The sequence below is a fragment of the Molossus molossus genome, unplaced genomic scaffold, assembly GCF_014108415.1.
Source record: "Molossus molossus isolate mMolMol1 unplaced genomic scaffold, mMolMol1.p scaffold_m16_p_18, whole genome shotgun sequence".
Taxonomy (NCBI): Eukaryota; Metazoa; Chordata; class Mammalia; order Chiroptera; family Molossidae; genus Molossus; species Molossus molossus.
The window spans coordinates 32289885-32303457 of record NW_023425353.1 but is presented as its reverse complement, the minus strand read 5'-3'; the positions used below and the strand labels follow the sequence as shown (position 1 = coordinate 32303457).

Below are 13573 nucleotides of genomic sequence, written 5' to 3'. Positions count from 1 at the left end.
GGAAGACTCTTGACTCCTTTTTGCAGCACCAACACTGGCCTTTGCAGTCCCCCTGGCTTTCTTCATTCTGTTCTTGCGTTCCTTTAACTATCTTCTTGAGGTCTTCTTTTCAGACAGGCCATGTCTGACAAGTCTATGTTTGGGTTCATTTTTCTTTATGTAATCCAAGGAATCATAAATCATGCCGAAGCCAGTTGTCACCAAAATGGGTTCTGAATCTAAATACAATGACATCTTGTGTGGTCTTATACATTTTGGCTGGTTTTTCCCAAATTTCTGTCTTAGGGACTGTTGCCTTCCCAGGGTGAAGGACATTAGTCTATTGGTCATGAACTTTCTAGTCCAGATAGTTACTGTGTCATTCATGATGGTGGCTGACCTTCAAGCAGCCAAGGAGGAAAAGCAGTTTTTTCATTAACAGTGTTTGAGAAACCTATGTTGTAGCAGAACAGGCTGTACTCATAACTATGTTAGGGTTGTTTTGTAGTTTCCAAAGCAGTGAGCAGGGCCTGAAGGCCATAAAAATCCCCTAAGAGTGGCTGAGGGATAATTGACATACTTAGCAGACACTCATTCCATATAGACAAGAGTAACAGCTCTGTTTCTTTGTGGAGTCTGGGAAAAAAACAGAAAACTGCACTTCCAACTTAAAAGATGCCATGTTATCTCCATAAGATAAGTTTCTATGCACAGACACTTTAGAGCTTTCAACCGTGTCTGTTGAAGCCTTTCCATGATCTCATGTGACTCCCATTCTGAGGATGAAGAACAAGTTGAAAAGTGGAATGACAATTTTGTTTTTTAAATCATGCTAATTTAGCCACAATGATACAAAATACATGTATGCATCAATGCAAGCCTCTCAAAATTATATGTTCCCTGAGTCCTTTCCTCTACACTCTTAGGATTTTTTTTAATGAATAGTATGAAAAGAAGGGTGGTTCTCTGCAATCTAGCAGTCACAACTCTGAAGGCAACTGTTTCTCTAAGAGGGGAGTCCAGCTCCAGGCCAAAATCCTGTGTTATCTTTCATGCCCAAACCACAGGCAATTATACAGGCTTTGCCTGGAAAGCCCTATGGGGGAAAACTGCCCCTCCCCGCATCAGACTGGGTGGACAGCCTGTGCATCCAATCTCTGGAGGGAGTTGCGGTCAAGAATTCAGTTCCCCTAACCTCTCCCCTCCCTCCAGACTCCTGGCTGGCCATGCTCACATGCATTTCTGCATTCCTAGCCCAGGTGCCTCTGTTCTGAGCTCTCTTTACTGAAGGGCCTTGACAGAGGCTCTTTTCACCTCTCCTTATGGGGCAGGGAAAGCCTTAACTGAAATACTTTTCTCCAGCCTGACCCTACTTTTTGACTCCTAGGCCTTCTCCTAGGCCCATGAAACAGTAGAGATCTTTTGTGCCAGGCTTCTCAAGCCGTGAGAGGCTTCCTCCCATCTGTTCTCCATGTCACTGATGACTCTTGCCTGGTGCCATTCCCTGGGGAAAATGGAACACTGACAACCCAGCCTTTTTTCTTTCTGGCCCCTTGCTAATACTATTGCAGTAAGTGTATAAAGCCTAGATTGTTTATTTCAATTTGGCTTGGTGGTCTAACTGACCACCTCAATGCCTGTCATCTCAACACTAAGGAGATGGGATTCTGATTTTGTTTCCTCCTAGCAAAATATAAATATCATTGAAAAATTAAATGGAGCCTGGTCAGTGTGGTGGAGTGGATTGAGCGTCATCCCATAGACGGAGAGGTCCCTGTTCGGTTCCTGGTCAAGCGCACATGCCCAGGTTGTGGCTCGATCCCAGTAGGGGGAATGCAGGAGGCAGCTGATTGATATTTCTCTCTCATATCAGTTTCTGTCTCTCTCTCTCTAAAAAAATCAATAAAAACATATTTTAAAAAATTAAATGGAATTGTGCTTTGGTTATCTTGCACTGGCAAATCTATTTGATCACTTCCTAGCAACAAAATTTTATAATTAACCTGTTTGTAATATTAACTCAAACAAGAAGCCTATGTTTTTCCATGTTAAATTAATAGCCTCATTTGATATTGAAGATTGGTTAGTTGAAAGGTAACTACAACTCTAAAGAAAAAAATTTGAATTTTCTCTGATTCTAAAAGGGAAAGAGATTTCCCCCTCCTTCTCTTGTACCATTTCCTTTGGAAAACTTGTAGCTATAAATCCTGTCTCTGTCTCTTTAAGAAGAATGTAAATTTTTAAAGATTTACATAAGCCTCTTGCCAATTTTACATTCTAGGAATGTCTGCCTCTGAGCCTTGAAACCATCTCTTTGCATACAGACATTAGGGAGGACTGTGCTTTGTTTCCCTTCCTCTATTAGAGGTTAGCCTAGACTCCTGGCTCTAAATAGTAACTTTGTGCTTGGCTAAGGATATGAGAAGTTTTCTTTTTCCTTTGGATAAAGACAATCCACATGTAATGGACAGTATCTGCCTGGCTGTATATAAAAAGGTGAGATCTTCCCTGGCCGGTGTGGCTCAGTGGTTGAGCATTGACCTATAAACCAAAAGGTCACCGGTTCGATTTCCAGTCAGGGCACATGCCCAGGTTGTGGGCCCGATCCCCAGTGTGGGGCATGCAGGAGGCGGCCAATCGATGTTCTCTCTCATTGATGTTCCTATCTCTCTCCCCCTCTCCCTTCTTTTCTAACATCAATAGAGAAAAAAAAATTTTTTAAAGGGTGAGATCTCACTTTCTCTTTATCATCTCTTTAGCAGACTGCCCATAATACACATCAGTCTGGTTGAATGTTTATTCAGTACTGAAACTTTATTTTTTCTATATATGGGGAAAGGATTCATTGGGTTGATAAGAGATTTTATTCTTAATTATTTCCCCAACATCAATTGTTTGAAAAAGTATTCTACCTCTGCCACCTAAGAAAATAAACACTTGCAATGTTTTACCTTAAACATTTTTTTTTTTCTTTATTTTTTTTAATCCTCACCCGAGGTTATTTTCTCAAATATGTTCAGGCAGAGTGTGTGTGTGTGTGGGGGGGGTGTACAGACAGAGAAACACCGATGTGAGAGGGACACATTGATTGGTTGCCTCCCACACAACCCCATAGAGGGCCAGGGTCAAACTGCAACTGAGGTACATACCCTTGGCTGGAATCGAACCCACACGCTCTAACCGCTGAGCAAAACCAGCCAGGGCTAAAAAATATTTTTTTCATTGGGTGTTTCACTTGGTAGTAATTATCAGTGTGGTGGTTATGAGTGTGAGCTTTGGAGTAAAAATGGTTGGATACAGTCTGATTTCTTTCAAAGTTTTACATACCACCTGTATGGTGCAAGTTATCTAACACTCCTAATGCTGTTTCCACATCTAGATACTATAAAGTTCCACACCTAAAACAAAATAGATTTTCTAAATTCCAAGTTTAAATTTGTAATAAGAATAATTTCTTCAAATTCAGAAGAAAAATATGGCAGAGATTGGGTTCTGAATCATAATTTTAAAGGCTAACAGTGAAAAGTGAATCTAAAGACCAGAGCCTAAATGAACAACACAACACATATTTAGTTAATTCCTATTTGTGGTAGTTATGTTCTACAAAGTCAGCATAAACACTAAATTAGCAAAGACTAAACCACTGCTCCGGCAATACAGGGTCAGGTCCCTGCATGCATCTAGTCGTATTTCCTCAACTGATCAATATATAACCTAGTATTATGTGTGTTAATGTTTAAAGACACAGCTAACAGCCCAACTGGTGTGGCTCAGTGGGTTGAGTGTTGTCCTACGGACTGAAAGGTCCCGGTTTAATTCTTGGTCAGGGCATATGCCTGGGTTGTGGGCTCGATCCTCAGTGAGGGGTGTGCATGGAGGCAGCCGTCGATGTTTCTCTCTCACATTGATGTTTCCACCTCTCTCTAAAAAAAAAAAAAATCAAAAACATATTTTAAAAATTAAAAAATACTCAGGCTTAACTGCTTATTCAGGTCTTCATTTCCTTACAGAGGCTCCTATGTCATGTAACATTTATATTCAATAAATCTGTATGCTTCTCATGTTCATCTCTTAATCAGTTTAACTTTCAGGCCCAGCCAGAGACCCTAAAAGAGCTAATGAAAAGCTTTCCTTCTCCTACACTTTCTTCTCTGACTTTTTACCTCTCTATATCCTCCTTTTACTAACTGCTTCTCAATCAATTTTCCCATCCTGGTTAATGTACCAATAATTACCTAGTTATTTGGGCCTAAAACTTAGGAGTTTTGAGCCCTTCACCCTCCCCTCCCCCACTTCAGCTACCTATATTCAATCCATCACCAAGTCCTATTAGTTCTACCGCTAATACTCTGAACACTTACAATCACCTCCACTACTTGCACCTTTGATCATATCACTACCACCTCTTGTCCAAAAACTCACACAACACCAACTCATACATTATTTTACATTTAGTACTTCTATATCAAATCTGTCTTATTTGTCATTTTCAGTCCTTCTCCCTTCATGTAAACCTCCATGAGGGCAGAAACCTTTTCTATGTGGTTTACCATTATAATTCCAGTATGCAGAATGCCCATGCAGACAGTAGGAGGTATCACAGGTACCCAAAATGTCAAGCAATAGAAAGAAAAAAATATTAATTGAATGAATGAATGCAGCTATCCAAACCTCTCATTTTCCTCTCTCACTCTCTATTTTAACTCAATATATAATTCTTGGGTACCCAGAATACTTGCCTTTCACTGTGGCATGTGTTACCACAGGAAGAAGGAAACACAGCTGTCACTAAAAATTGAATCAACTTATGCTAATATAATTGATTTAATACATCTAATACATAATTAACTCATATAGTTTTCAAAATGTTCCAGGCCAGTGCTCCCTCAAGTCTCATTCCCTTGAACCAAAGAGTACACATAGATAATCTTTAGAAAATACTATCACCACTGGAGAACAAATTTTTTTAATCTTCTCTGAGTACATGCTTTTCAAAAGATACAAGTGGTGAATACAAATGGCTCACTGCATTCATTCTGGTACTTTTAAAGTATGATGAGACTATATATTCTTTAGGTCATGGCTACCACAAACAAAAATTTGGGGCTTGTCATTTCTAATTTCAATGATTCTTTTACAATTCCTCCATGACTCCCAAAGACAATTTTCTAGTTAAAATCTTGCCCTTTATTACATCAAGCAAATAACTTTTTCTTGTTCTTATTTAAGATGAATATATAGCCAAATCCAACAGTATAGAAATTGTTTTCAAACTGTGGAACCAGAAATATCCCCTTTTAATGTCATTTCCCTCCATCAGCCTGGTAATTTCAAGCCAAGCCCACTATGAGGTAAGGTGACAGGTACAAAAGCCTAATAAATTTGTAACTTTGGTAAAATATAATTACTTGATGCTTTTCTTTAGGGCTTTCTCCAGTTTCTTCACCTGTTGTTTATAAAGTCTTAATTCATGCTGTGTGGGCCTGCAGAAAATAAATCATGTTGAATATATTCAATTTATTGAATAAAACTGTAAATATATTTAATAATAAACAATAGAGTATACTTTGTTACTTGTCACAAATATGCTTATTAAAATTCTTAAAATATTTCATGCCTGCTAGTGTTCATTGGCCACTGGATTTCTTCTCTGTATTCCCTATTCAAAATTTTATACCCGTTTTTATTATTGTTAACCTATTACTTGTTTTTATACTGAAATATTTCAAATGTACAAGAATAATAAAAAAGTTATTTTACAAATAGTCTTATTATATAAAAGTTGAATGTTAACAGATTTCCTTTTAAACTTATTTTTATTGTTGAATGTATTACAGATGTCCCCTTTTTTCCCCCATTGCCCTCCTCCTGTCTTCCCCACACTATTGCCATTGGTTATGCATTTATGCATAGAAGTTCTTTGGTTTATCTCATCCCGCCCTCCCTCCCCACTTCCCTTTGAGGTTCATCAGTCTAACAACCAATTTGTACTTCTTAATTCCTTCACCTTCTTCACCCATCTCCCCAACCCCCTCCTATCTGGCAACCAAGAAATAGTCTCTGTATCTATGAGTCTGTTTCTGTTCTGCTTGCTCATTTTGTAGATTCCATTGTTGATAGATATGTATTTATTGCCATTTTATTGTTCTTATTTTTATTGTTGTTCTTCTTCAAGAAGATCCATCAACATTTCATATAATGTTGGTTTGGTGGTGATGGACTCCTTTAGCTTTTTCTTGTCTGGGAAACTCTTTATATGTCCATCACTTCCCAAAGCTTTTTTTTTTTTTCCTTTACTAATTTGAGAGAGAGAGGAAGTGAGAGGGAGAGACAGACAGAAACATCGATGAGAACACTGACTGGCCGCCTCCAGCATACCCCCACGGGGGACTGAGCCCACAACCTGGGCATGTGCCCTGACTGGGAATCGAACCAGTGACCTTTTGGAGCATGGGTGAATGCTCAACCACCAAGCCACACCAGCCAGACGAATAGGGTAATCTTGGTTGTAGGTTGTTGCCTTTCATTTGAACATCTCTTGCCACTCCTTTCTGGCCTGCAAAGTTTCTTTTGAGAAATCAGCTGACAGTCTTGGGAGCTCCCTTGTAGGCAACTAACTGCTTTTCTCTGGCCACTTTTAAGATTGTCTTTAACCTTTGGCATTTTGAGTATGATTGTGTCTTCATATGGCCCTCTTTGGGTTCATCTTGTTTGGGACTCTCTGTGCTTCCTGGACTTGTATGTCTGTTTCCTTCACCATGTTAGAGAAGTTTTCTGTCATTATTTTTTCAAATTGGTTTTCAATTTCTTGTTCTCTCTCTTCTCCTTACAGCACCCCTATGATACGAATGTTGGTATGCTTAAAGTTGTCCCAGAGGCTCCTTGCACTATCCTCCTTTTTTTTGGATTCTTTGTTGTGATTGGGTATTGTTTTTTGTGTGGGTTTTTTTGCTTCCTTATATTCTAAACGAATGGTTTGCTTCTTAGCTTCACCAAATCTATTGATTCCCTGTAAATTATTCTTTATTTCAGTTAGTGCTTCCTTCATTTGACTTGTCCTTTTTTACGCTCTTCAGGTTCTCAATAAGTTCCTTGAAATTCTCACTAAGTTCACTGAACATCCTTATAACCAGTATTTCGAACTCTGCATCTGTTAGATTGCTTATCTCCATTTTATTTAGTTCTTTTCCTGGAGTTTTGTTCTGTTCTTTCATTTGGGACATGTTTCTTTGTCTCCTCATTTTGACTGCCTCCCTGTGTTTGTTTCTGTGTATTAGGTAGAGTTTCTATTTCTCCTAGGCTTCCTAGAGTGGCTTATTATAGTAGGTGTCCTATAAGGTCCAGTGGCACAGCCTCCCTGGTCACCCCAGCTGGGCCCTCGAGGTGCACTCCTTGTGTGAACTGTACACCCTTCTGTTATAATTGAGTCTTGACTGCTGTTGGCACATCAATGGAAGGAATTTACTCAGGCTGATCGGCTGCAAGGATGGGCTGTGCCCACTGACCACTGGCCTCTGACTACCTTGGAGGATCAGCTGTGCAGGGCCCACCAAATCTACTTCTTGAGTGTGTCGCTTGTGGAGGTGGTTGGGTGGTGGTGCTTCGATGTGGTCTGAAGCTATCCATTGGGTGTGCTGGCTCTGAGGCAAAGTCAACCTCTGTGTTCTACCTGGGACCACAAGGCATAAGCTACAAAGCGATCTACAGACAGCTGCTTCTTGTGCTGGTTTGGAGGTGCCCAGGCAAAGCCAAGTTGTGAACCAAGGCTGGCTGCTTCTAGTGCCAGGCCTGGGGCCACTTAACCAGAGGTATGGTGCTCACTGAGACCAGATGCTGTTTGTTTGAGAGAATTTAGGAAAATCGGAAGCAAGAGCCAAGACAGGCCAATCCTATGGTAAAGCCACTGGAAACAACTTGGGTGGGCCTGAAAGTTGGGTAGGGCAGTGTCTCAGGGAATCACTAGGGTGAGCCAAATAGTGTGAGCCAGGTTGCTGGAGTCCGAGATATGGCGGCAGTCTGCCTGTCCCTTGGGGGAAGGGCTCACCAAAGGAACAAAGGCCTCTACCAGCACATTAGTCCAGGAGAAAGCTACCTCTCCAGCTCTCACCCAATGCCAAACAACTCAGTTCTTCCCCATATGTCTTCTGGTGCCTTTCAAGCTGCCTCCCCCATGCTGGGGCCTGGAGAGAGTGGGTCCAAGAAAGTCCCTGCACGAGCTCTTTAAGAGGAACTGCCCGGGACTCTAGAAGCCTCAGCCTCTTTCAGCCTCAATTCCCACTGGTTTTTACAGCCAGAAGTTATGGGGACTTCTCTTCCTGGTACTGGAACCCTGAGCTAGGGAATCTAGTGTGGGATGGGGACTCTTTGATCCTCAGGAAGGGCTTTCCCAGCCAAGGTAGCCTTCTGATTTTTATCTTCCACACGTGGGTGTGGGACCGGCCTGTCCACGCCTCCACCCTTCCTACCAGTATCGACATAGATTCTTCTTTAATTTTTTAGTTGTAGGACTTTCATTCAACTCAATTTCAGGCGGTTCTAAATGATGGTTGCTCTGTAGTTCAGTTGTAAGTCTGATGTGGTTGTGGGAGGAGGTGAATACCTATGCTGCCATCTTGACCAGAAGTCTCAAATTTCTTATCTAACATTTTATACATATACTTAAAACTCCCTGTGTGTCCTTCATTAATGTCATTCCTCTCCTTTGCATAACACAGGTACCACTATCCTGAATTCATTGTTCATGATTCCCACGCATGTTTAAAAATTTTTACTATATATTTATAAAATCATAAATTTACATACTACTATGTGGCAGGTTGTTAAAATTTATATAAGTGGTTTATACTGTAGGTATCAGTCCCCTCTCCATTAAAGTATAAGCTTTATGAGAACAAGATATTTGTTTTGGTCATTATATTATACTTAGAGCTTAGGTTAGTGTCTAACTTACAAAAGGTGTTCAACAAATATTTGCTGAATGAAAGTCTCATCCCTTATTACTCACTGTATACATGTAGAGTTTATCCTTTAGTGGTAGTATGCTTCTAAAAATATACTTTTCTGTTGTATGCCATTTAAACTTTTTAGTTTTCTTCTCCTCCCATAACACAGGGATAAGATTAAATAATATATTCTAAAGGAATTTGGGAATGGAAACCTGCTAGTATAAGGCTAAATCTACTCTGAGTTCCTACCCAGTTTTATCTTTTCAATGTGGACTCCTATTTTTTCACTTCCCTTGCCTATCTATCTGTTGTTCTTCCTTCCATCATGAGAGACAACTGACTAAAATGAACGTAAGAGCATGAATTTCTCCAAGATGAATTTTAGAGCAAAAGGGCTAGAATGACTCATAAACATTCCAAATTCCAGCATGTGTTTCCTTTCCAAGGGCTACATAAAAATGACTTAAGTTTCTCTCACCTGGTTTCCAAATCTTTTTGGAGATTCAGCTTTTCACTTAAAAGTGCATCAATCTTAGATTTTGATTCCTTCAGTTGATTCTGTAATGACTGCAACAAATTTCATTAAAAAAATTAACTTTCCTAGATGATTATTTAACTTTATAAAAACATATTTATGAGTCATGTAGTCCCTATACCGTTAGAAGGCCTTTATAAGTTGGTAAGGCACCAAGACTTCCATAGTCTTCTTCTGACTGACTTTCATCTTCTTTATATTGCCTATGAAAAAACATATGCAGTATACTTATGAAAAATCTATCTTCAAAGAAAACCTAGCTAACATAAATTAAATCAATCCAATAAGGGCTTGATAACCCAAATATGAATTAAAGTTTAAACCAAATTTCCTACTTGTTCTCATAGAGAATGGTATTAAGTATTAGGTACTAATATCTAACAGTATAGTATATCTCCTCACTATCACCTTAACTAGAATATAAGATCCATGCAAACCAGAACTTTGTCTTGTTCACCATGGTTCTCACATCTATGTTTCCTTGTCTAGAAGAGTATGGGGCATAAGAGTGAGTGGAAAAACACCTGTTGAATGAAAAAAACATACAAAGCATACTGTTTTTCCATCTAGTACTTTTAGGTCACCAAAAACATTATATGAAAAAATGTAGAGTATAAGTGGACAAAGCAACAGACTTAATAGTCCTGATTCAAGTACTGACACCACCATTAACCAATTGTCTTATTTGAGTAGTAGGTCAATCTCTCAGATTTGTGTTTGCATCTCTCAGAGACACTATCTGTCATATATGTCTCACATGATTGGTGTTAAAAGTAAACAAAATGTATTAAAGCTCTGTGAACTACAAAGTACTACTAGTAAATCAGTATTATTATTTTTAACAATTCTGATGCATTAACACTGGGCTGTCCAATATGGAAAACCCTAGTACATATGGCTAATGAGCGCTTGAAATATGGCTAGTGTGACTAAAGAACAAAATTTTTCATTTTAATTAAAATTAAAATTTTAAAACTGAAGTAGTGTAAAATATTTTTCTGCTAAACACAACTTGATCGTTTAGAGCTACATTCCACTTTGCTGCATCACGTTAAGATATTACTGCTATAGCGTAGACTGCACTGGGTGCATTTGTGGCTTTTAACACTACATACAAACACACCACCAGTCTAGTTAGGGTCAATGGATTGATTCAGTTTGAATGGTTTTTCTTTCCTATAAACACTTATAACGTAATATGTTTATTCTGATACCGTGTTTATGGTAATACCTATATGAATCATAATTCATCATTAAATTGAGCTCTGGCCGGTATGGCTAAGCTGGTTGGAGCATGGATGGTCTCATACACCAAAAGGTGACCAGTTTGATTCCTGGTCAGAGCACATACCCAGGTTGCAGGTTCAATCCCTGATTGGGACATGTATGGGAGGCAATAGATCAATGTTTCTCACATCTATGTTTCTCTCCTTCTCTCCCTTCCTCTCTCTAAAATCAATAAAAATAACAACATTGATATATTATTTTAAGAACTAAACTACTGACTTCTTCAACCTCTGCCGCCGCCACCGCCACTGCCGCTGCTGCCAACTCCCAGGAAGAAAGCAGCAGAGGAGCCCACATCGCCTGCCACCCAGGTGCGCCAGTCGCGCTGCCCCAGGAGTATAAGATGTTCACTTGCACCAAGCTCTCCTGCAACCCTGCTCTGATCCGAACTGGATCCAGAGTTGTGTACAGACCAATTTCTGCATCAGTGTTATCTCGACTAGAGGCCAGGACTGGAGAGGGCTCTCCAGTATTTAATGGGGCCCAGAATGGTGTGCCTCAGCTAATCCAAAGGGAGTTTCAGACCAGTGCAATCGGCAGAGACATTGATACTGCTGCCAAATTTATTGGTGCAGGTGCTGCAACAGTAGGAGTGGCTGGTTCTGGTGCTGGTTTTGGAACAGTCTTTGGCAGCTTATCACTGGTTATGCCAGAAACCCTACGCTGAAGCAGCAGCTGTTCTCATATGCTATCTTGGGATTTGCCGTGTCTGAAGCTATGGGTCTCTTTTGTCTGATGATTACCTTCTTGATTTTGTTTGCCATGTAACAGAAATTACTGCTTGAAATGTTGGCATTCATATTAATTATGGATGTAGTTCTGTGTACCTTACTGTGACTCCGAACACTGTAGTATTGATGTCATGGAAATAGACATTATTTCCAAAGTCATTACATTAAAGATGAAAACTTAAAAAAAAAAAAAAAGAACGAAACTACTTTTACAATTTAAAAAATAATTATGGGCAGATTTTTACCAGAATCCAGTAGAAATAACATCTGAGACTATACAACAAATGGGACAGTAAAGAGGCTGAAAGAAGGCAAGGCATAGGTTTCCTGATGAATGCTACTTTAATTGGCTGCAGAACAAAGTGAAAACGCTGTTGGTTCAAAGTGACTAAAGAAAAAAAACAGATAAGTTGAACTTCATAAATGTTTTTTAAATTCTTGAGCTCCAAGGACACCATCAAGAAAAAAAAACAACCCACAGGAGAAAATATTTGCAAATCTGATAAAGAATTTGTATCCAGACTACATAAAGAACTCTTACAACTCAACAATAAAAAGACTAATAACTCAATTTAAAATCAGGCAAAGGATGCCCGGCCAGTGTGGTTCAACTGGTTGAACATCCATCCATCCCATGCACCTAGAGTCACTGGTTCGATTCCCAGTCAGGGCACATGCCTAAGGTTGCAGGCTCGGTTCCCCAGCAGGGGGCATGCAGGAGGCAGCCAATCAATGTTTCTCTCTCTCTTTCCCTCTCCTGTCCTCTCAAAAACCAATAAAAACATATTTAAAAAATATTAAATCACACAAAGGATTTGAATAGACATTTCTCCAAAAAAGATATGCAAATGACAATAAGCATATGAAAATACCCTCACCATCACTAGTCCTTAGGAAAATGCAAATTAAAACCACAATATACCACTTAAAAACCACAACTAAAATTAAAAAGATAGGCAATAACAAGTGTTGATGCAGAAAAATTGGAACCCTCATATATTGCTTGGTAGAAATGTAAAACAGAAACATAAAATGCAGCCATTTTGTAAAACAGATTAGTAGTTCCTCAAAATGTTAAACATTTAGTGTTACCACATGACCCAGCAATTCCACACCTAAATATATATCCAAGAGAAGTGAAAATTTGTCTACACAAAAACCTGTAAACAAATGTATGCACCAGTATTATTCATCATAGCTAAAAAGTGGAAACAACACAAATGTCCATCAACTGATAAAAGGATAAACAAAATATGGTATATCCATATATTAGACTTATTCAGACATAAAAAAAGTATGAAGTACCGATATATACTATAACATGTATGAGCCTTGAAAACATTATGCAAAGTAGCAGTCAGTGATCAATGATCACATACTGTATATGATTCCACTTATACAAAATGTCCAAAACAGAAAAATCTATAAATGTAGAAAGTAGATTAGTGGTTGCCTAAGGGTTGGGTTGCAGGCAAGTAGGGATGCAGGTCAGGGAGCAGATGAGGAATGACTACTAATGTGTATAAGGTTTCTCAATAGGGTGGTGAACAAATTCTAAAACTGATTATGGTGAAATGACACAGCTCTAGGAAGATACCAAAACCACTAAATTGTACCTTTAAAATAGTGACTCTTATGGTATGTGAATTATACCTCAATAAAGCTATTTTAAAAAGTTGTGTTTTTTTTTATTTTTTTTATTTTTTATTTTAGAGAGAGAGGAAGGGGGAGAGAGAGAGAGATAGAAAAATTGATGAGAACATCGATTGGCCGCCTCCTGCATGCCCCTCCTCCCTGCACTGGGGATTGGGCCCACCACCTGGGCATATGCCCTGACCGGGAATTGAACTGGCGACCTCTGGGTGCATGGGTTGACACTCAAGCACTTAGCCACACGGGTTGGGCAAAAAGTTGTTTTTTATATAAAAATATTTGATAATAGATAGTGTTAAAAGGCATTTTCAGTAAATACATAGTCAAAAAAGCACTGAAGTTAGCCATCAAAATCAGAATTAACCATCCAACAAAAACTTTCAAAATAATTTTTTAGTAGAATCTGAACTTGTAACTTTGACCAGCTATAAAACACTTTGAAA

General features: G+C 39.0%; 1 protein-coding gene and 1 pseudogene across 3 annotated transcripts in view; one reads left to right on the top strand and one right to left on the bottom strand.

The window, feature by feature from the left end:
- The window catches only part of CEP70 (centrosomal protein 70), a 58796-nt gene that overhangs the window by 20309 nt on the left and 24914 nt on the right, over positions 1-13573 (bottom strand). For all 3 annotated transcript variants that reach the window (XM_036266446.1, XM_036266445.1, XM_036266444.1), the window contains exons 10-12: positions 9581-9662; positions 9403-9491; positions 5388-5462 (exon numbers count right to left, since the gene is read on the bottom strand). In XM_036266446.1, the coding sequence (XP_036122339.1) occupies positions 5388-5462; positions 9403-9491; positions 9581-9662 (246 nt within the window). The remainder of the gene's footprint in view (positions 1-5387; positions 5463-9402; positions 9492-9580; positions 9663-13573) is intronic.
- LOC118633389 lies at positions 11090-11514 on the top strand (annotated as a pseudogene).